The 22,098-nt window shown below is 43.6% G+C and overlaps 1 protein-coding gene across 8 annotated transcripts; it reads right to left on the bottom strand.

Annotated features, from left to right (window-relative positions):
* Positions 1 to 935: 935 nt before the first annotated feature.
* thrap3a (thyroid hormone receptor associated protein 3a) lies at positions 936 to 21,809 on the bottom strand. 8 transcript variants are annotated; one of them, XM_048260756.1, is made up of 11 exons: positions 21,464 to 21,809; positions 14,648 to 14,797; positions 10,142 to 11,071; positions 8,496 to 9,278; positions 7,988 to 8,160; positions 6,258 to 6,369; positions 5,910 to 5,994; positions 4,852 to 5,033; positions 4,394 to 4,589; positions 3,292 to 3,438; positions 936 to 2,967 (listed from the first exon to the last, which is right to left on the bottom strand). In XM_048260756.1, exons 2-11 carry the CDS (start codon positions 14,767 to 14,769, stop codon positions 2,647 to 2,649), a joined length of 3,051 nt encoding a protein of 1,016 aa, XP_048116713.1. In that variant the 5' UTR covers positions 14,770 to 14,797; positions 21,464 to 21,809; the 3' UTR covers positions 936 to 2,646. The 8 variants fall into 8 exon arrangements, with proteins under 8 accessions (XP_048116713.1, XP_048116715.1, XP_048116720.1 ...); XM_048260758.1 differs by having other exon boundaries at positions 936 to 2,952; XM_048260763.1 differs by having other exon boundaries at positions 936 to 2,937.
* Between the last annotated feature and the right edge of the window lie 289 nt (positions 21,810 to 22,098).

Below are 22,098 nucleotides of genomic sequence, written 5' to 3'. Positions count from 1 at the left end.
AACACCTGCCTTATAGTCTAACCATTTCAATAAAATCAATCCTTTTCTTCATATGGGTACGATGAAGGCTGGAATGGTGTAATAGGTCAACATCCTGACCAGGTTCCTTAAAGGTTTTCACCAACTCAGACTCCCAAGTGTACGTGTTTTCCCTTGGAAAAAATCTTTTGAGCCTGGCTTTATCACACGATCTGATTTTGTTTGTAAGCAAATAAGCGCATATTTAATGAGATAGGGCCTTATTTGCATATTCAAACATTAAAATAGAAAAAACATGCAATACATGTTTTTCTCATCTGAACATAAGTAATCAACTGAGAAAGTTTCATGGTGATATCTATTATTTAAAAAAAATATCATATTCACCTGTAGTGTCTCACTTTAATTATCTTATGATAATTATGCAAATTGCCCAAAGTGCCACTTTTAGCAACCAAGTTGAATTCTATCCAATAGTCCTATGGATAATATTTCTGCAATAAAACATTAGGGCACTCAATATTTCTGGGTTCATAAAAATGTAACTAGACTAAGTATGCCCCGGGCTACATATAGGCCTACAGCAGGCTTGTATGTGCTCACACAAAAGGTTTGCGTGAGCACCTGAAACTTTCATGTGTGCACATGACAGATTTGCATGCGCACATGAAAGTTTCATGAACTAAACTTTATATATTTTTTTGCTCATGTTCCCTTCAGAGAGACTCAAGATGAGTGGTATTTCAAGTTGTTTGTAACCGTCGTTGGTAATATTTTGACGGTCCTTACACCCACCACCATTACACTAAATCCAGTCCCCTCACCTCGTAGCAGATTACTTTTTCTGAGCCTTCCTTTTACTGAGGAGAGTGGGTGATGTGACCTTTCAATAGTGTCGTCTGACTAAAGGAATCTGTTTAGATTCAACACACATTAAATAGGCAACACACATTAAATAAACCAAATGTTTTAATTGACAATCTAGAGTGAAAACAAGAACTACAAGACCATTATAAACAATTTGCCCCAAACCACAAAAAATGTCAATCCAAATGTGCATCCCATACATAGACACAGTGCAACCCAGAACCTAAATGACACACAGGTCACTTTAGTGCAACAGTCATTTTAGATTTTAAAGTTTAAAGTACATTTTTAACAGCACTTATATTGCCACTATGCATTTACCTCTCTTAATAATTGCTGAATTATTTTATTTATTTCCAAATCCTTTCCCAGTGGACTCAGTTGCACTGTACAGGTGTACACTGCTGGTGAAGATATAAAAACTAACAAGAGACAAAGAGCAAAAGCTTTAAAGAGAAATTAAAAATGCCTCTATAAGTACATACATCATGTCACAACTATATCTCCAGATTTCTTGCATCTTCAAAGCGCAGTAAAATAGTCACCCCAAAATCATTTCCTGTGTTTACCACTTTTGCCACCAGTTCATGTGAATGAGTGAAATCTACACAAAAATGACCAAGGCACATTGTACTCCAAACATTACTGTATATTAGGAAGTTTTCACCACAGGGTTACCAGCGTACACACAACACGTTGCAAAAGAAGAACATAATCATCTGCACAGGAAACTGACATACACATTAAAATGACTCGATAGCCCCTAACAAGAAATAATACAATATTTTTTTTAAAAAAAGAAAGAAACTGCCATTTGCAGCAGACAGTTAGTACTCAACTTGTTAACTCTGGTTAGACCTCTGTTCATTTGGTCCCATTCTCAACAAGAGGCCCAAGCACTCTGAACGCCACGATGCTTAGATCCTATCTTAGCCTCTTTCACAAAAACTTTAAGCAGCTTTCTCTCTGTACCTTCAAAGCCTGCATGACTTCCAGCGTGATTTGCTCAACTTTTTATTTTGTTAGGACTTCATGTACTGTCATTCACTGTGATATTTAACAGTTCTAAGCATGTTTGGATATCTGTGTCAATCCCTCTAGACTGCTGTACCTTTCAGTGTAATTGCAAGGTAGCTCATATATGTTATAATATATCATTTAATTCAGCAAAAGTTCATGATTTTTTCACTACAGTAAATTTAGTATAGTATAAATCTAATGTATATATATTGTCCTTTCATTCTGCTAACAACTGATATACTAAAGATCTATTATCTGAGGCACAACCCTATTGTCTCAGTTTTGTGCTTGGTAAAACAAGTGATATATAAATGAAGAGAAAAGTTATGAATCATGATATCTCCACTGGTCTTCCAACAATACCAACAAAACATGTGATACACAATAAAAACTTTTCCAAACTGACTAGTTCAGCAAATTTCACTGGACTTTGGAATACAGCTATTCAGTGTCTTAGAGACAATGTATTACTTAAAGCTGACTCAACTGGACAGAGGATACCACATAACCGATCTTGGAGTAGGTCCACCCTGTTGACGGCCTCTGAAAGAACAGTCTTGCACCTCTCCTGTTATGACTGAATCATTGGCATTGATGCATCTGTTGACAAGTGTTTGTTCATCTACAGTGAGAGTTGCACAAGCAAAGCTGTCTCTGTGCCCTAACAAGCACTTCCTCTACTACTTCAGCAAATACAAGCATGATTGGTGATTTGATGATTTGCTTCCAGGTCAAAGTTCACGGGGTGGTGGTCACCATCCCAATCCAGCCCTTAACTTCTCACTGGCCAGAGCTGACCGACACTCCGGCATTGGCGTCCTCTTTGCGCTCCTGGTCTGTGTCGTCATCCTGCACCTCGCCCTCCTCCGCGCTGCCCTGGAACTTGTCGTGCGTCCACTTGGGGCTGGCGTGATTGGTGGCGTTGGTGTTGCCGTTGCTGGTGGAGGTGGTGCAGGTGGTGGTTGCCACAGAGGAGGGGGCAGCCTTACGGAACAGGAAGCGGCCTCCGCTGCGGACGAAACTGCCCCGGCCGCGCCCACGGTTCTCCATCCACCTCTTGTCCCTGTCTCCCTGCCTGTCGTCGTGCTGGAAGAGAGACAGCTGTTGGTCAAAGAAAAGCAAAACTGATCGGAATTTCAAACAATGTGGCACTTTTAGTACTGTGGTGTTGATATTTGCAGTAGTTATGGCAGTAAAGTACATATATTTTTCAATAGGTGTCTACAACGATCTAAGGATAGTCTGTTCAACATACCACCCCCCCCCCCCCCACACACACACACAATCATGACCAATCACTTGAGAGCCACACTCATAATGATGCTCTAAAGTAGGTAATGCCGGACATAAACAATGAGCAATGAAACCAATGCTACTGTGTTAAATCTGAACAGATGTAGAAACAGAGCAATGGAAGTAACGGACCAGGTAGTAGGTCCGGCTCTTGGGGGTGTGCTCTGGATCCCTCTCCTCATTCTGTCTGTGCAACGGCGCGCCCATGCCATCGCCACTTCCATTACTATTGTTCTGGAAATTTCCCCTGTTCCAACTCCTTCCTCTGATTCTCAGCTGCTGCACATGTAAAAGAATATCAACAGTGGGACTGAGTAGAGCCATACCTGCTCAGCATAAAGGGAGTTTGACACTGACAGACAACTTTTGCTGCACTATATCCTTTATCCTCTAAACTATAACTATATATAACTATATGCTCTCAACCTAGTTCAGCTGCAGATGAAAAAGTATTTCGCTGGTAAGGGCAATGGTCAAAAACAACACACAATCACACCTTGAATTTCCCCTTGGGGATCAATAAAGTATCTATCTATCTATCTATCTATCTATCTATCTATCTATCTATCTATCTATCTATCTACAGTTTTCACTGCCACTGAAAAGGAGAGCAATGGAATGGAGAGATCACTCTTGTCTTATTTTTCATTTTCCTGGCCTTTTCTACTCCCTCTTTATTTTCACATTTCCAATTCAATTCAATATAATACAGTTGTATTGATTCATATAGGGCAATTAACATTGTTTTGTTCAGTCCTAGGCCTGATATTGATCATATTCAAAATGGCGGCTGCCTTAGCCTTAAACCAGACTGACACTGTGTGATTCTATCAGTTGCGTACGTCATAGTAACTCACACTATATAAATAGGTCGCCACTACTGTGCTCAAGTGGCACACTCGAACTGCTGACTTTGCAAGACAGCCAACAACTAAATGGCAGGAATCCAAACTGACCGGTCCGGAGCAGGAACGTTTATTGTTCTTTTTAACTTTAAATTGGGCCTTGCAAGAACTGCATGACAAATCGGATGGGAATTCGGCCTGATTCAAAACTGAATAGGGGCTAAAACTGGGCCAAAATTGTACAGCGTTGCCTAACTTAAGGTTGTTTCCATACTATCAACTTCAGGCCTGTGTAAAGTGCTTTGACACAATGTCCATTGTTAATGGTTCTATGTGAATCAATGATATTCAATTGAAATTGACTGAATGCTGGGCGGGGGCTGACTTACAAAGCCTCCACGGCCCCGTCCTCTCTCCTTGGGGCCCCCGTGATCTCGGGGCCCCAGACGGGCCTTGTTGAAGCCTCTGTCCTTGGGGCCTGCACCCTCATTAGGGTAGTCTTTCGCCCGGTTGGAATGAGAGGAGGACGAGGAGGACGAGGAGGACGATGAAGAATGAGAACGTTCACGCTTCTTCTTGCTTTTCCTTGGTGGGAACAGGAGAGCAGAGGAGAGGACAGGAGAAAGGAGGAGGGGGAAGGAGAAGAGAGGCAAAGAGAGGAAAGGAGAGAAGATGGGCTTCAGTTGAAGTATTTATTTCAAGGGCAAATCTGAGGCGGGTTCTTGAATTTCCCCTTGGGGATCAATAAAGTATCTATCTATCTATCTACAAGTCGCTATGTTGCAAGCAAAAACTAAGGAGACGTTTGACTGGATCATGACAGCTGATTGGAGCTAACTCAACTTACTTGTGTTTGCTGCGATGCTTGGATGTCTTCTCTGTGGATCTCTCTCGGCTTGAGTCTGAGGACTCTCCTGAGTCTCTCCCTTGCTCATGTTTGTTCTCAGTCTCGCGACTGGAGTATTTTTTCCGGCGCTCTATGTCCTGTCGCAGATCCATTGAGTCGCCTTTGGCTTTTTTGCCTTTGGCCTGCCAGCGGGAAACAAAAAGAACAGCGATGTGGCCAGACTTTGGGTTAATACAAAACGCAGCCCTGCTGCCTGGACAGACAGAACTTGTGATGGGCGGACAGAGACGGTCGGACGCATAATACTCCTTCAACAACACTTGAGTACACATGATGTGGCTGGACAGAGTCCTGGTCAGAGATGACCAAGCACACAGGACAAAGGAGAGATGTCTGAATGCATTTCAGTCCCATGCAGCATAAAACTTTACAGTCGTGCAACATGAATACTGTGGAATTACTGGAATCAATAATACACTTTATTTTTACAGAATAAAATCTACTGTAACATTCTTATACAATAAGATACTCTAACACATAAAATATGCTCTGATATGGGCAAAGACAAGACCACTTGAAAGTAGATTAGGGCTAAGATAGTGTCTGACCCCAAGGTTGTTTGTTCTTGTCAGGTTTTTGAGTAATACTTACTATGTGTTTTGTTTAGTGTCCGTTTGAGTGGAATTCACACAGGAGCATTTGGTTCGCATCCACAGCTGCCACCCTCATGTTTTTGTTTTAACATTATTTTTTTTCCCTCTCTGAGGCTTTACCTCAAAGAACAACCAAACCATACCAGGAGAGGGCCTTTAAAAATGCGACCAAGTGAATGTGCATCTGTTTGAGTTTTTGGGGCACATTTGTTAAGACTGTTTGGACCTCTCCACAGAGAATAGACAGGGCTTAGAGAGGGAGAGAGGGAGAGAGAGAGGAGCATCTAGAGGTGTGGGAGCAGGGCTGCTGCCTGGCTCTGTCTTGTGCTCTGGCTCACTTGCTTTTCTTTATTCCTCTCATTCTTTTCCAAAACAGAACCTTCATATTTCAAAATGTTGGGTCACCTTGTAGCTGCTCTCCCCGAGGTCTTTCATCTCCTCAAACAGGTGAGCGTGCTTCTTAAAAGCACTGGGAGAAACATCAATTCTCCCTGGGGAAAAAAAAAGCAATGCACAAACTGTTAAGTTAAAATCAAAAGCAGGACACCTACATTCTCTAGCACAAAAACTGGACTGGAGAACCAAAGATTATACATTGCTATTTTGCAATTCTAGTTTCTTTAGTCTTTTCCTTAAAAGAAGGCACATCAACAAACAAAGGAATATAGGACTAACCTTAGTATGTTCACCAAGTTACAACAGACATCTGCTGGATTGAATACCTCAAACATAAGTTCATATCTCCATAACTACCTGTGTATTTCTGGGCTTTTGCGTGCCTTCATTATCTCCTTCTCTGCAGCTCTTCTCTGGTACATGGCGAATCTGTCTGTCAGAGTCATCCCAGAGCAGGAGAAGTGTTGTGCTGCGGGCGAAACACACCTTTTTACACCTTGCAGTTGACAGCAGTAACACCTTGCAAACCTCACACCAGAGGTCCTGGGGCTGTACTGATGTGATGGCCCAGAATGGGCTCTCCCAACGGTAGAGTTTAGAGGGGGAGGTTTACAGTGGCCCAACTCATACTTGGTCCGCACTAAAGACAGCTCTCAAGACTTCACTAAATACCTTTGCCATTAGAAGGGCCATTGCAAAGGATCAGAACCAGTGTGGGATTTGTATCCCAGGGACTATCGTGTTATTTCAGTGGAACTACACGGCGTTCCCAAGAAACAGCTCACGGTGATCGGGTTCCTATTGGATCACCACCACATATACTGTGTGTTTATGTATTTCTGGGGGAAACAAGAGGGAAATGTGGTTTTGTAAAAATGTAGTCTCCAAAGTATTGCTTTCAATGCCCTTTCTCATTTTACCCTTTTTGTGCTCATGAGGCTCTGACTCAAAGCAATGAAACGTTTTTTCATGGAGCAGAGTCAAGGCCAATATAACACTACTGGCACATCTTAACAGATTCCTTAAAAGGGAAGTGAATCTGTTCAGTTTATGAAATCTAAAAATGGCAAAACCATCTCAATGCCACAAATATCTATGTTTATATTACTGTTCCTACCCAATAATCCCTAACTCAACACAAAATAAGTTGATTTTGTATGTCACTGGATGCTACAATGGAGCAAATAACCATCTATCTGGACAGCTTGCAGATCTTAGAAAAATATCACTGGAAGCCAAACATTAACCCAGTGCACTGTAAAAACAACCCAAAGCCCCCCCCAAAAGAGAAAAACACACTACTGGGAATTCAGTCATTCTGACAGGCTTGGACAACATGCCTCTTCATGGACTAACAAAACTGTGGCCTGACATTCTTGGCTATAGACAGTAGACCTCAGACCAAGATTCTCAGCTAAACAGAATTATGTTTGTAAATAGTGTGTGAAAAAGCAGAACAAAAGCCACCAGGGACTGTGTTCTGTGAAAGGTTTTGCATATTAAACTAAACGCACACATTTTATACGACTTCTTCCTATAAACTTTATAGCTCAGAGCATAGGGTTATTTCAGGATAACATTTGAACCTAGTGCTTTGTGGTGTGAGAACTGCCCAGAAAAACAGCCGAAATTGTTTATTTTGCCATGCATTCACATAGTGTATGTGTTCAGTTTACAGATCAAAGTAATTATGTCACAAACTAGTGTTGACAGACACAGTTCAAACCAGTTATAAATAAGGATGGCTTTTGAACATATCAATAGTAATCCCTTCTAAAGTATTTCCATGGCTTAAGAAGCAATATTGCTTGCCAATTGTTAGATAACTATCTGGCTAACACTTACCTCAAATCTGGCCACAAACTGTGTTCCAGACACACACATATTTAAATATAGGCATTCATCTTTCTTGTACAACAACCTACTGGATAAATGCTACTCTACATCCTTTTAATCAGCATGTCTACAAGACTAACCCTAGCCCTAGCCCTTGTCTATAGCTGTGTGAGTGGTTTGGAGTTGTTCAGTGCTGCTTGTGTATAATCTGCTGCAGTGCACGGCATGAAGTTTGTGAAGCTGAAGGACACCTTTGACGTTGTGGATGATGGTGACGATGTGCTGGGAGAAGAGATCGGTGGAGCAGCGGCAGATGTGGCCTGCCTGAGAGCGCTTGGCCGCAGAGTGGACCTCCGGCTCCTTTCTAGCAGGCTGAGGCTGGGCCCGACCCAGACGCCTCTCACTCTCAACAACATTGTTGGAGCTGTGGCAAACACAAGAACACCCCTTCAGTTAGCACCCCAGTTCTCCAGTAAAAACTACGGGAGCAGGTTATCATTATTAAACTGTTAGTACAAACCATTAATAAATAGTTTGCAACCAGAGTTTTAATAAGCCTTCACAGTCTATATATAATACCTAAAGAACATGTAGTTGGCTTTATAACCAAAGTTAGTACTTTGCACATAACACACCAGTCAGGTGAAGATTTTGCTAATATAACATTCATTCATTTGTATATGAAAAATCAGTTTTTCAGTATATACATTTATACAAATAAAATTGTAAAGTTATAAAATTAAACTGAAAATAACATACCTTGACATGTTGTCGTCGAGAGAGTCCATTCGCACACTCACATCTATTCCCCTTTTCCCAATCACCCTGGACGGGGACTTCTCCCTCATACCCATTAGTGTGTCCAAGCCCCAGCTCTCCGCTGGCCTCCGAGACTGGGCCTGGGTCTGGACAGGGGCCGTGACAGTGGAGGGGGCCTTGTCCTTGCTCCGGGCCTTAGGGCCTTTCTCTGGGGAGAGCGCTCCTCCCTGCAGCCTCCCTGCCATCTCCCTGCGGACCAGCGCGGCGGCCACGGCGGCTGCCCGCTCCTGCTTGCGGTTGGGGAACAGCTGCTGTTCAAGCAGCTCCAGGTCACCAGCGTCCTGCGAGGCGTGGAAGAAGGCCAGTTCGAAGAGCTCACGAGCCGACAACGCTGCCTTGCCTTTGCGCTTCGGCGCCTCGACATCCGCCTCTGTCATCTGATGTTGGGATTTCAACACCTCCTCGTTTTCATCATCATCATAATCATCATCAATATCATCATCATGCTCCTCTCCATTCTCCTTATGCCCATGAAAGGCAGGGCCCCTGGAGTAGTTGTTGCAGGAGGCTTTAATGGTGAAGTCCTCAAAGGAGTACCTTTCTTTGGCTGCTTTACCATTGTGGCTCGAGAACTTGGAGCTAAAGTTGGGCCCTTTCTCAAAGACATGAACCGTGGCCTTGCCACTGCCCTTCTCTTTCCTGTCAGTGTTCTCCTCGACTGTATTGTCTTCCTTGCCATTCTCAAACTCACTGAGCTGTTTGCTCTTCTGTTCCTCAAGGAACCTGGGAATTGACAAATAAATTGGGTCAGAGGCTGTTATGAACTGATAAATGGAAAATACCTCCAAAAGCTCTACTAAAAATGGACTGATGGCAAAAATTGGTGCAAAATATAAAATATAGCTATGAATTACCTATAAATTCTGCAAGTTCTTAACACTGAAATGGACTTCTTAAAACAAAAGCAGCTGGATAAAGGCTTTGGAAAGAACCAAAATTCACTGACATGAGTTATGATGTGTCTCTCTTAATCATTGTTCAGCAACATTACTGTTATTAAGCACCGTTCAGCACACAATGCATAATTGTGCTGTGAAGATCTTTAAAAGGCAAACCCAGCTGCAAGAACAGCTATGGAGAAGCCTTTGAAGTGTAACTAATCCAAGCTGCACACAAACGCCTCCACTATCTCCCAGGAGTGATTATGCTAGTTAAGACATGCCCAGCCCAGCTCTCATCCTGTCAAAATACACAGCACGACACAACACACAAAACACACAACTAAAAACAATCACCTAACAAACATGCTTATTTTGGCCCAACAGTCGTAAGCATCTTCAGGCAATGTAAACAGTCTGATGCTGCCTAGCTATTTCTGAGCGATATTTATCTACGTTGCGATCCACTGCAGGCTATTTTTTTAGGCAAGGGAGAGATTAATACAAGACAGAAAACACATTTGAACACATTTGAAACACATTTTTGTCGTGAGAAACGTTCTCTTCCAAGAACCATAAAAAGAGTGGGAAATGAGGGGAAGAGAAGCGAGAGAAGGAGAAAAAAAAAAAGAGAGAGAGAGAGAGATTGGGAGAAAATGAGCAAGAAGGAAGAGAGAGAGAGAGGAAGAAGAAAAAAACTTGGCTTACTTTCTAAATGCACTGGAGATGGATTGGTCATCTCCTCTGCTGTCTTTTGACAAGAAGCCAAATCCGGTGGAGGCAGGCGTGGGGCTTTTCTTAGGGGGACTTTTTATGGGGGCTGCACCGTCAGTGCCCTGCCAGAGGGGGGTGCCATTGCTGGTGGCATTAGAACCTTTGGGAGAGGGGCTTTTCTGGCTGGCAGGCAGCGACGAGCCCTGGCCACCTGCGTCACTCGTCTCTGTCACAGCCTGCCAGCCTCCAGAACCCACCTCCTCCCTTGCCTCTGCCCCTGCCCCTGCCCCTGCCCCTGCACCTGCCCCCAAATCAGACCCTGGCCCGACCTCCGCCTCAGTGGACGGCCCTCCCGCGTTCTCCACTCCCTGCTCCCCATCGGCGGCTCCCTTCCGGGTCTCCTTGGAGGAGGAGGAGGCGGCAGTGGCTGCAGCGTCCTCCTTCACACTCCTGCTGCGCCTCCTCTTGTGGCCGTGGGAGCCGGATCTCTTTTTGGAAGAGGAGGCCCCGGACGAGGAGGAGGAGGAGGAGTGTCGTGAGCGGCGGGACGAGTCATCGGAGTAGCTGCGTGAGGGCGGGCTGCCGGAGCGCTTCTTTGGGGAGCGACAGCGCCCCCTCTTGGGACTGTGGCTGTTGCAGTTGTTGTGCTGCTGCTGATGTTGCTGCTGCTGCTGCTGCTGCTGCTGGGGATGCTGCCGGTAGTTCTGCCAGTTGTTGTTGTTGCGGTAGTTATTGAAGTTGCCGCCCCGGCCTCCTCTCTGGAAGCGGCCGCGGGGGAAGTAGCCCCGTCCTCGACCGCGAAAGTAGGGCCGTCGAGAGCCTCGGAAGCCCCGAAACTCCCGGTTGTTCTGGTACTCCCGGGTGTAATTCCTCTCCCGGTTGTGAGCCGGAGAATGGGATCTGGAGCGCGAGGGAGACCTAGAGCTTCAAAAAGGGGGGCAAAAGGAAAGCACAACTGAGGAGACCAAAACCAATGAAAGACATACATAAACCTAAAGTTAAAAGGGCTGGAGATAACATCATGTTCTGCATCATAATCTTATAGACATATAGACACACAATCACACACACAGACACAGACACAGACACACACAAAGACATACACACACACACACACACACACACACACACACACACACACACACACAAAGACACACACACACACACACGCAGACTACAACAATGAATATACACCTACTGTATATGTAAATATGTGTGCTGACATACATTCAGTACAAGCAGGTTATTATGAATATGCACATAGATTTTTTTTGTGGGGGCAGTTACTGAAGCACTACTGAAGTAGAAAGCAGAGGAAATGAAAAAGCAACAGGCATGATGGCTCTGATGAAGCCTGCAGGATCCAAAGTGGCCACACAGTGGCTCTGCTGCACCACACACACCAAAAGTCATTGAGCATCGAAAGCACACAGACCTCAATCACAGAGGAATTATATAGCTGGGCTATCCCACCTCAAACTCCTATCCCTCCTTCAGTTTTACCTAAATGGATTTACATTCACCATTAATCAACCAACAACTTAATTTCCATCTCCATTCCAAAATCCCAAAGAGCCACTATATCCACTGACACCGGTTGATTATCAACTAAAGCACAGCGTTAAACTTGCGTTCGGAATAAAATACAAAATGAACGGATAATTTAGATCCACAACCTAAAAAGAAAAACTTTTAACCAAAATGGCCACACTAAGATTGCATGTACACATCTTTCCCTTACAAAACAGACTGTCAACCAGGGAAACAAACACTTCCACATTTTCTCAAAGCCTATAAATCTAGCGCATAATGATCAACCAGTCAATCGGTCATCATCCTTAAAAAAAACAAATGGCTCCCGATGCATGGGAGCTTGAAACGCAAACACCAAACTCACCCCGTGCGTTTTTTCATTGGACTGAACGAGGAGAAGGTAATGGGAGCGTAGACGGGAGCATTGCACACAGTCCCAGGGAACGCCAGCAGAGACTGTGCATCTCTCATGCAGCGCTCCAGCACAGCCAGTGGAAAGAGACAGTCACATGGGCCATATGGGAAACATTTCTACTCTAAACCGCCAGTGCGCAGCATAGAAAGTGAGACGCCGACAGACAGGGAGTAAAGGAGAGAGAGAGACAGAGGGAGAGTGATAGAGAGAGAGAGGAGAGGGAGGGAAAGACGGAGAGGGGAGGACTCACTGTCTGCCAGTTACTCTAGGCTTGCCTTGTCCAGAAACCTCAATGAAAAGCTGCAATTTAGTGAGTAGTACACGGAAGAATCTTATCTATGTTTAAAAGCACAGATCACATTTTCACTTGTTGCCAGATGACAGTATTGCAGCTTGAGGATTCATTATAATTCATTCATTATCAGACTCTTTTTTTATGCTATTATTATACTATATTATATTATATTATATTGGCCTTTTCACTCCAGACAAATTTGTGATGATTCAATTATTTCTTCTTACCTCATTCTACTACCCAATCATAATATCTTATTGCATTAGAGAAGACGTTAGCCCAGGACGGCGCCTACCCGTATTTGGTTGTAGGCACTTGTAGGAATGCTTTTCTATGCCCTCTCCAAATGGAGAAATGAGCTCACGTGCATATGTTCTGAATTACCTTGGGTTAAATAATTAGCCCAGGCTATTTTGAGGTTACTTGTTCTGTGATTTAAGATAGCATAATGCAGATCATCTTGACTGCAGGCTACACTGGGCCGATATCCATCATGACTATGCATGAGGTTTGTCTCTGGCACACAAAAGAGCCCAAGGACACTCTTTATCCCCACCATGTTGATGCTGATCGTGGACGAAAGTGCTGCTATACTAGTTTCACACCACCCATGGAAGGTCTTTTCTGTCCAAGGTAGCAACAGGAAAGTGGTCACGCCAAAAACAAATTTTCCTTTGCAAATAAGCCCTCTGGAATTCAACAGCTGAGCTTGCTGACAGCCCTCTCCCATTCACACACTATCAGATAAGGTGAAAGCACTGTTGCTGGGTGTTGTCCACCGAGACTTGCAAAAGCTTATATGTGCATGTGTGTGTGTGTGTGTGTGTGTGTGTGTGTGTGTCACATCAGAGGCCGTTTTCAATAGTCTACATTCACGAGCGAAAACATAAAGACACGGGGTGGCCACAACCCCTGGTTCACATTAACTGCACTCCAGTGACTTCTAGCAACTGGATACAAAGTCCAGTGAGAATCTTGACAAGCTGTTGCATAAGCTGTGCAACTGAAGTGAAATTCAGCACACCACAAATGAAAGCCATGGCTTTACCAGAGGAAATCAGTCAAAGTGATTCCTGCCTAATAGGAGTAGTCCACACCCCTCCACTAACATTAAACCTTATGCAACAAGGGAAAAAAGAACAGCTGTCTGGACAAATTATGCTAACAAGGCAGAACACCCAAAATTGAATGTCCGCACACTTGCTCCCGTTTTGCTTTTTCAAGTCTGATGAAGAGCGTGTAGCTCGAAAACGTTCACTTGGTGAAATTAAAGAAAAAGCAAAACGGGAGCAAGTGTGCGGACATTCAATTTTGTTTTTTGATTGTCTGACCCTTTTGTCCTGCACCTGCGTTTTGGATGTGCGCACCTCTACCTTAACAAGGCAGAACACTCCATATACAATGGTACCGGATTTATATCATGGAACAGGCATATGGTTAATACAGTTCATTAAATACCTACTCAGATGATATTAGAAATTGCATTTCTTTAATCAAATCAACTTTCTCTGTGATTACAGAGTTTAGAAAATGATTATTTCCAAACTGACAGATTAAAAGTGACATTAATCGCCTCTATAGCACACATATTCCCTGTCAAAATCTATAAGTCATATAGAATATATATGCTTTTCAAATAATACATGACAGATGATATTGTAGTTTTCTAACCATGTAAAGGACCTCTTATTTGAGGGACAGGCAACGTTGCACTGGCTAAATGAAGTGTCTGACATCAAACTAAGATGAAGAACATGCCAACTTAGAGGTCTCCTGGGCCTGAGACTAATCTCCTACAATACAGATGCCTCACTGTCAGATAAAAGATGCTTCTGACCATTCGCATTCTTGAGAATGCCTGTCAGGACTCAGTTAGCCCCTGTTATCATGTTTCAATTTGTCTGTTCTGGCAGGGCCATGTTTAGTGTGTGTGGAGTGTTTATGTCCGTCCTTATGCTCTGGCGTGAGACAAAAATAGCCAGAGGCTAAAAAGGCCCCTATCTCCACTAATCACACACTCTGACACCCAAGGGTTTGCATGGAGGACACCCCCACACACACACACACACACAAAAATAAAGTCCTGTGTTTGTGTTATCACTCATCCTGTGGACTTCATTGTAGTGGATAACTTTTTCTGACACAATTTGGTTCGCAGCTGTCTCAGCGAAATGCCCTTCTATCAACCAGAGAAAGGACCTGCACATGTCATCTTGCCGAGGCCGAGAACAGAGACGCGTATAAGGTGCGCGGGTACCTGTAACGCCGCTTCCTGGGTCGTGACGGGGAGCGGCTGCGAGAGCGGGAGTATGAGTGCGACCTGGAGCGGCACGCTGAGCGGGAGCGAGACCTGGACGCCGACCTCTGGGTTTTGGACATCCCAGCAGGAGAGCCGCTTCAGATTAGCCTGTTAGAACACAGATAAGACACCAGAATGGGTTTCAGACACCTCCAGAGGACTGGGAAGAGACAGCTGGCTCACATGAAGTCACAGCTTGGGGTGTTAACAGCTGCTTTTAGATTCACCAGTGCCATTGTGTTGTTTGAGATGTGACGGTGACCAATAGCATAATATGAAAGTGAGCTGAACATAAGTTGCCATATATCTACAAACTTTCAACTCTGAATGGTTGTTGTTAATTAAAGCCTTATTTATATTACTTACATGAACAGAAGCACAATGAGGAGGACACAGATAAAGGGAATAAAATAATGACAATGACAAAGTGGTCAATTACAAAGTGGTCAAGTAATGCTATTGACTAGATGTTAGGGCTACAGCAGGTCTTTGCCAGTCTACATTCTCAATCTTTTCAAGCTCAGCTGTGATGCCTTACAGATGACCTAGGTTACACACAAGCATCTTGAAAGAAGCACCATTTGGCAACAGTTTTAAAGCTACTGACTACGCATACTGATCAAGTATGTGTCAGAGAAGAGCAATCAATCAGAAGTCACTGCACTTGGCTTCTCTTCACAGACATCTACCAGCCACTGATAACACTTCATTACTACAGACCTAAGAGGATGTGACTGTATTAGACTTTAAAGAGTAAATCAGATCAGTTGTTCAAAAACTGCCAAACACAAACACACACACACACACACACACACACACACACACACACACACACACACACACACACACACAATCCAGAGAGAATTTCAAGTGCTCTGTAAGTATTCTCTTACATCATTAATGGTAGCCTTCTAATAAGCTCTTTACAAATGTGAAAACAATTCTAGCAATCTGAAACACTTTCCCTCATTTAAATTCCCCACACGAGATGTTAGCCCCAGCTACAGCAGAACAGCTATGATACTGATTTACAGTTAACTGTTTGTCAAAGCAACACGGTGTATGAATTGTACTCAGTGGTCTTGTCAACATTGTCAACCTTGACCATACAACTGTGCAACTCATCTAGGATAATCTCTTGGACAAGGGACAACAGCTAGGCAATCATTGTTGTGAACTCTACCTGCCGAACATGTTTTTGTTGCTTTATGTATTGTCTGTTGCTTTATGTATTGCTTTATGTATTGTCTTATCTCTTTGTTTTTTATTTTTATTTTGTCAATTCAACAGTCACATGTGTTAGAAGAATTGTACTCAAGGGTCTGGTATCAAGGTAGTCATTTAGCGCCTTTTGTGTGTGCGTGTGTGTGTGTGTGTGTGTGTGTGTGTGTAGCAAATGTGTAGCAAGGCCGAGTCAACATTGGGGGGAGGGTGGGGTATATTTGTCCCATATAAATTCATGAACAGATAGAGTGATATGTTTATGTTTTCTTTTTAAAATAGTGTCTAATAGTATTACCTACCTATTAAACATGCCTATCAGATTTTGTGTGGGTTTTTCTTCCACCCAAGGCTAACTGTAACACCCAAGGCTAACTGTAACACCCAAGGCTAACTGTAAATGTGTGTGTGTGGATTAGTAGCCTCGGGCGAACAAAAGCTGTTTCACCACAACGGTGAGTAAAAAGCAATTTGAGTGGTTCCATGAAAGTCTATCAGACTGCCCTGCATGTTAAAAACTGATGCTAAAGGGGTACCAGAGTGAGTCAAACAGTACGGTGCGCTACACTAAAGTTACATAGTGCAATGCCAGGTATTACAGGCATGCAATGGCAATGACAATTTATGGTTAAACAAACTGAGATGGTGTCACTGTAACCTGTGCTGTTTATCAAGTGAGTCCAACTTTCAATTGCACATTGACATAGACATTCCTAGAAATGTGGAATGCTACAATTCCAAGAAATGTGTTCAGAATCTCGCTGCGTACTTAGCCTAATGTTATAGTGAAGTTATGTCATATGAATACATGCGTTTCAAGCAGGAATTATTTCAATACCCTTTGGTTATGGGCCCCTCTTATTTTCTACTGAATTGATCTGCCTAGACTAGCACACACAGTGAACAGCCATATCCAGCAAACCTTTCCATGAGAGGGTCAAATTATGATGATGAGTATGCAGTATATTGAAAAGCCAAAAATACATTTACTGACTACAGGTATACAGGCATCATGAGCCCACCATGTGTATTCAACCCACGCATGCCCTCCTGCATGCCTCTCCATACTGGCATTTGAGATATATTCAGGATGAAATGTTTCATAACATTTTTTATAAGGCAACTTGAGTGTTTTGAGCTAATGAAGAATGGCATTGATGAGGTGATTGGGCGTGGGTGTACATGAGTGAGAGACAGAAAGAGAGAGAGAGAGAGATAGATAGATAGAGTTTTTTTTAAAGATGCACTGCAAGGGGTTAAGTATGTAGGAACAGTGCCTCTGAACTAGACATAGGATCAATAAATGTATGCTCTTTATTGCTGAGATTCCACTCAAAAGACTTGATTCAAGAACGTCCACACACGCAGATCCACACATTGTAGGCAAACTCAGGACACTACACCTTATGGTGCTCTGGCTTTCTGTTTAGCATTTGCACTAAAACAATAAATAAATAAAAACGCAGTGTTCGTACGCAACATACTCTTAAAATGAATGTGTTGAAAACAACACAACTTGCGTTGCTTTTAACACATCTCTGTGTCCAGATATGGAAAACACATTCGTTTTAAGAGTGCAGGCTACACAGTGCACAGGGTTTGTACACAAGCTTGGCTCCACAAAAGGGGTAACAAACATAGTGGTTCGGTCCAAGCCACAGCCAAGCCCCGCCAGTCACTAATGGTGCCCTGGGAGCACAGAGGGAAAGGGTGTAATTTGACTGGCTGTGGAGCTCAAATATCAGCGACCTTTAACATTTTATAAAAACCGAATCACGGACCTTTAACTATGCAGAACCCAAAGAAAGCAGAGAGGAGATAGCTGTTGTTCTCCAGCCACTCTCACACCACTTCTGTACTATTCTACTGTACTGTGTCTTTACACACGCTGGACATAGTACATCTCTTGTGTATCTTAGGACTTTGGAAGAGGTTCAGTTGTGATAGGCCTCAGCTAAGAGCACGGTCTCCTGAGTGTCCCCTAAATATGGTTCCGTATCTGTGATGCCACTATTAAACTGGCACAGTGGCTGCTGTGTGACAAAGGGAGGAGGAGTGCTTTGTTGGCCCTTCAGATTTATCATCCGTGTATTTCTAGAGGCGATGAAATGTGGGTTGGGGAGGGGGTTCACCACTGTATCCAACAAAGCTCTGTGAGTTTCCATCTCTTCTCGCAATGGACTCATACTTACAAAGCAAAGCAAAGGATGTTAGGAGGAGGCTGGGGGTGAGGGAGTGATGGGAGGTGTGTGTGTGTGTGTGTGTGTGAGGGGGTTGCCCAGACCTAAACAGCAGCCTAAAATAGATGCACAGAAGCCTATAGTAGGGAACAGATAATGTAGGTGTTAGCATCCCCTCTCTCTCCCCCCTGCTGCCACTCAAGTCCATCAAGTGGAAAGTGGCCACATTGCACTGTGAAAGTTTCTGTTGGGGACACAACCTGGACATAGAACTACATGATGAACAGCAGAGTGTCTAGTGGGGATTACCTGTCCTTCACATGACAACCCCAAAGCTAACTGGATTCCAGTATGTTATTAATTAAAAAAAAACATAATTTTAACTCATAACAAACTCGAGTGCTCAACAGCTTCATTGAGTTTCTTTTGGATTGTGAGGGCAGTGTTTGTCCGATAATTGCGCACCCTGGTATAGGAACGATAATAGGCCCCGTATAATGAATGCCAAGGTCTGAAATAGAGTGTATAATTGAAACCAAACATGTCCTTTTCCTTGGCTCCTTTATAAGGCAAACCATTAGTCCATGAAGGATTTGCTGCAATTATTACTCACTTACGTGAGCGCCTTCTCTAGATACAAAATTTGCCTCTGAACCATTTGGGAGATATTATCCATGGATGAATATGGTTTAAATAATTTATACTTCATCTCTACAAGCATGTGAGAGTACTTAGAGTTGAGGAAATTGAAGACTAAACAGAAAGTGCAACATTTGAAAACGGTGGGCCATCTATTCGCAACATGTAGTGGTCTCTCCCTTCATTCCATAGACTATTTAGGGCTCACTGAAATGGATCCTGCATGGCAGAATCTCCAGCGTTATTCATTTTGAAAGGTTGTTGTTTTTGGCCAACAGAACAGACATCCCCTCCTCAGCCATGGCACACACACACACACACACACACACACACACACACACACACACACACACACACACACACACACACACACACACACACACACACACACACACACACACACAGACACACACAGACACACACATACACACACCAGGGGATGTTTTGCCAACTGTGTCCAAAGCAAGATTTGGTGAAAAGAAGACAGGCCAGCCTGTCACAGTGCTTGGGGAGAACAGTCATGAGGAGAGTGAGAGCCACACTGTGTTCAGCGCTCAGAGCTGCGAACGACGAGGCCCCACAGGTGCGCGTCCACCTGACTTTCATATGAAACAGAGAAACAACCAAAAGGCTGACACATTTCTCGCTGCAAAACATCTGCTGGGTAGGCTAACTAATTATGCAGGCTGTTAGGATGGGGATAAATGTTTGTGAAAGCTTTGAAACACACACCAAAACACACAAACATTTTGCACATGTACACAAACAACACACACCAGATACTCGCACACACACATACGCGTGCACACACACACACACACACACACACACACACACACACATACAGAGAAAAACACACACGGACAGACGAGCAGTCACATACATATCATCATAATCAAACCAGTCATGCAATCCTTAAAGGACCCAACAACCAGGTCAGGGGACACCATTCACTCAAACTGCTGCTGGTCATCAGCAGTAACTTTGCTAAGCTATGTGAGCCAGGGAGAGAGGAGAGGAAACTCATTCTGACTCACTCACATATAATGAGAGGTCACTTAAAGACATGGGGGAGGGTGAAAGAGATTGATTTCAAAGCGGCAGGGCCATTCCCCCACCCTCACCCCCAAAATAATGAACTGGGGGCAGCTGTTTGGGGTAGGCAGTGTGTGGTCTACGGCCTAATCATCGGGATTTTGGACATCTAAAAACTACTGTGTCAGACACGGACACTAATCATCCCTTTAATTCTACCTGGAATCTATGCACACAACACACACACAAAAACTCACAAACACACACTGACATACAGTACACAGATACACACACACACAAACACACACACATATGGAGAGTGTGAGAGAGAAGGAGAGATATATGCTGTACACGCATCCTGAAAATGACAGCTGTTGCCCAAGCCTTTTCACCTGTTTAGCTCATTTAGCATGACCAGGCAGGGAACCACTGGTGCTATCTCTGTGAAACTGCTATGTCTCCCAGCACATTGTGTGCAGTGGACGCCAAAGCTCTGCACTGCCATTTGCTTGAAACAAACAAGGGTGCAGTCCCTTTCATCAAATGTGAAGTGCATAGACAACTGCACAGGATTTGCTGGGGAATTTTTACACAACCAAACGTGGACAATATCTGCACCCCGCCACCACCAGACCTCCAAATTACCCCTATATGACTCACTGCTCTACAGCTGTTGGAATAACACAGCAACAGTAGTAACCCTAAAGCAACCAAACCCTGATGAGGCATCAAGACAGCACCAGTGGTTTGTGTTGCTATTATAAGGACCACATTCGGAGTGCCCTTTGACAATGCTGCGGATCCCGTCCTGATCTGATACTTTGCTGCTGTGTTGAGACCTTGGTTAAAGCATTTCAGTCTAGGTAAAGGATGTATTCAAGAGACGCAACTAAGCAAGACATAGCAAGAAAATATTACACTTGACTTCAAAAATAACAGCCACAATGATCCAGAATGGATGGAACAAACAAGAAACTGTAATAATAGATTTCCCCAGTGTCTAACCCGAATACAGTCCTGGCAATACTGACTGATTTTCAACTTTCCACTCAGGCCAGGTGTGAGAAGACCCCGCTGTGTGCTCAAATCGCGAGGACACTCATGAATATTACTCAACGTATTCACGTTGTGTCTTGATGTTGCCTAATCTAACATAATTCAGCTTTCTCGGCTACACACTTCGCTCACGTCTTTAGATCTAAAGAAATTGTCCAGTGTTTAGCTACCATTCAACAAAATTTAAGCAAAGGCCTAAACAAGACAAAGTATTAAATAACATTTGCCAAACAAAAATACAGCATTATTTCGTGACATGAAATGCTCACTTGCCTTTACAGTAGAGTCAGGTCAGCTCACATACGTGTGAGCCATAATATTCTAAACGTCTGCAACTTGGTTGTTCTGTAACTTTAGTTTAGCGTCTGATGAGATGTTAATATGAGGGTTCAAACCCATCAGAGCCAGATGCCCTTACCTCACACGTCTCAAACGAGTCAAATGCAACAAGTTGAATGTGAGCGACAGGAGACGGCTATCTGAATTATCAGTGTGGATGTCTTGCAATGCATTGCCAACTGATCTGTCACTGATCACTGTGTGATAGTTATAACAATGCGTAACACCTACTCACCGGTCACCGGCAACGCTCAGCGCACAGCATTCGATTTGCTATAAGAAGAATGTCAAGTTTGTCGCTTACCCAGTTCTTGCAGTGTAACTCGTTCCACTGGAGATGTGGAATAGTATCCGGCCGTCCTAGTGATGCCAATGATGTTGGTTAGCTTGATATCGATTGCATTAATTGGTCAGCGTGATGAAAGAAAATCACAGACATTTTTTAAGGATACATAAAAGAATTCTATCAAACCACCGTGCGACGGTAAATGTTATTTCCTAGCAATCCAGTCGGACTCGGATAGAGAATAGCCAAGATGCCTTTTTCCCCAAAGAGATTATATCTCATTACCGTCACTGTCACTCGATAGGCTACCTCACCTAGCCACTAAAAACGCATGCGAATGTTTCATTCAGTTAATGGCTCTCCAGCGCTGGTGCCTGCCAGCTGACAACACAGCCCCTTTCAGTGACAGACAGGGGGTGTGACAGCGCTCAGCAGCGACTAGTAAAACCCAGGTCAAATTTCTTTCCCAAGTTTTTCGTTGACAGCCTCCTCCAAAGTTTTAAAGGGACATGCCCAAATCAATTCAGTTGACGAAGACAAAAAATTTATTTCGCCATACAGAAAAAAAATGCAGTAGTAGATGTATTTGCAATGAATAGGCTATACCGAAACTGGATTGGATTATTTAAGACAGATGTCCTCAAGAACTTGTA

The sequence above is a fragment of the Alosa alosa genome, chromosome 13 (genome assembly GCF_017589495.1).
Source record: "Alosa alosa isolate M-15738 ecotype Scorff River chromosome 13, AALO_Geno_1.1, whole genome shotgun sequence".
Lineage (NCBI taxonomy): Eukaryota > Metazoa > Chordata > Actinopteri > Clupeiformes > Clupeidae > Alosa > Alosa alosa.
This window is presented reverse-complemented; position numbering and strand designations above follow the sequence as displayed.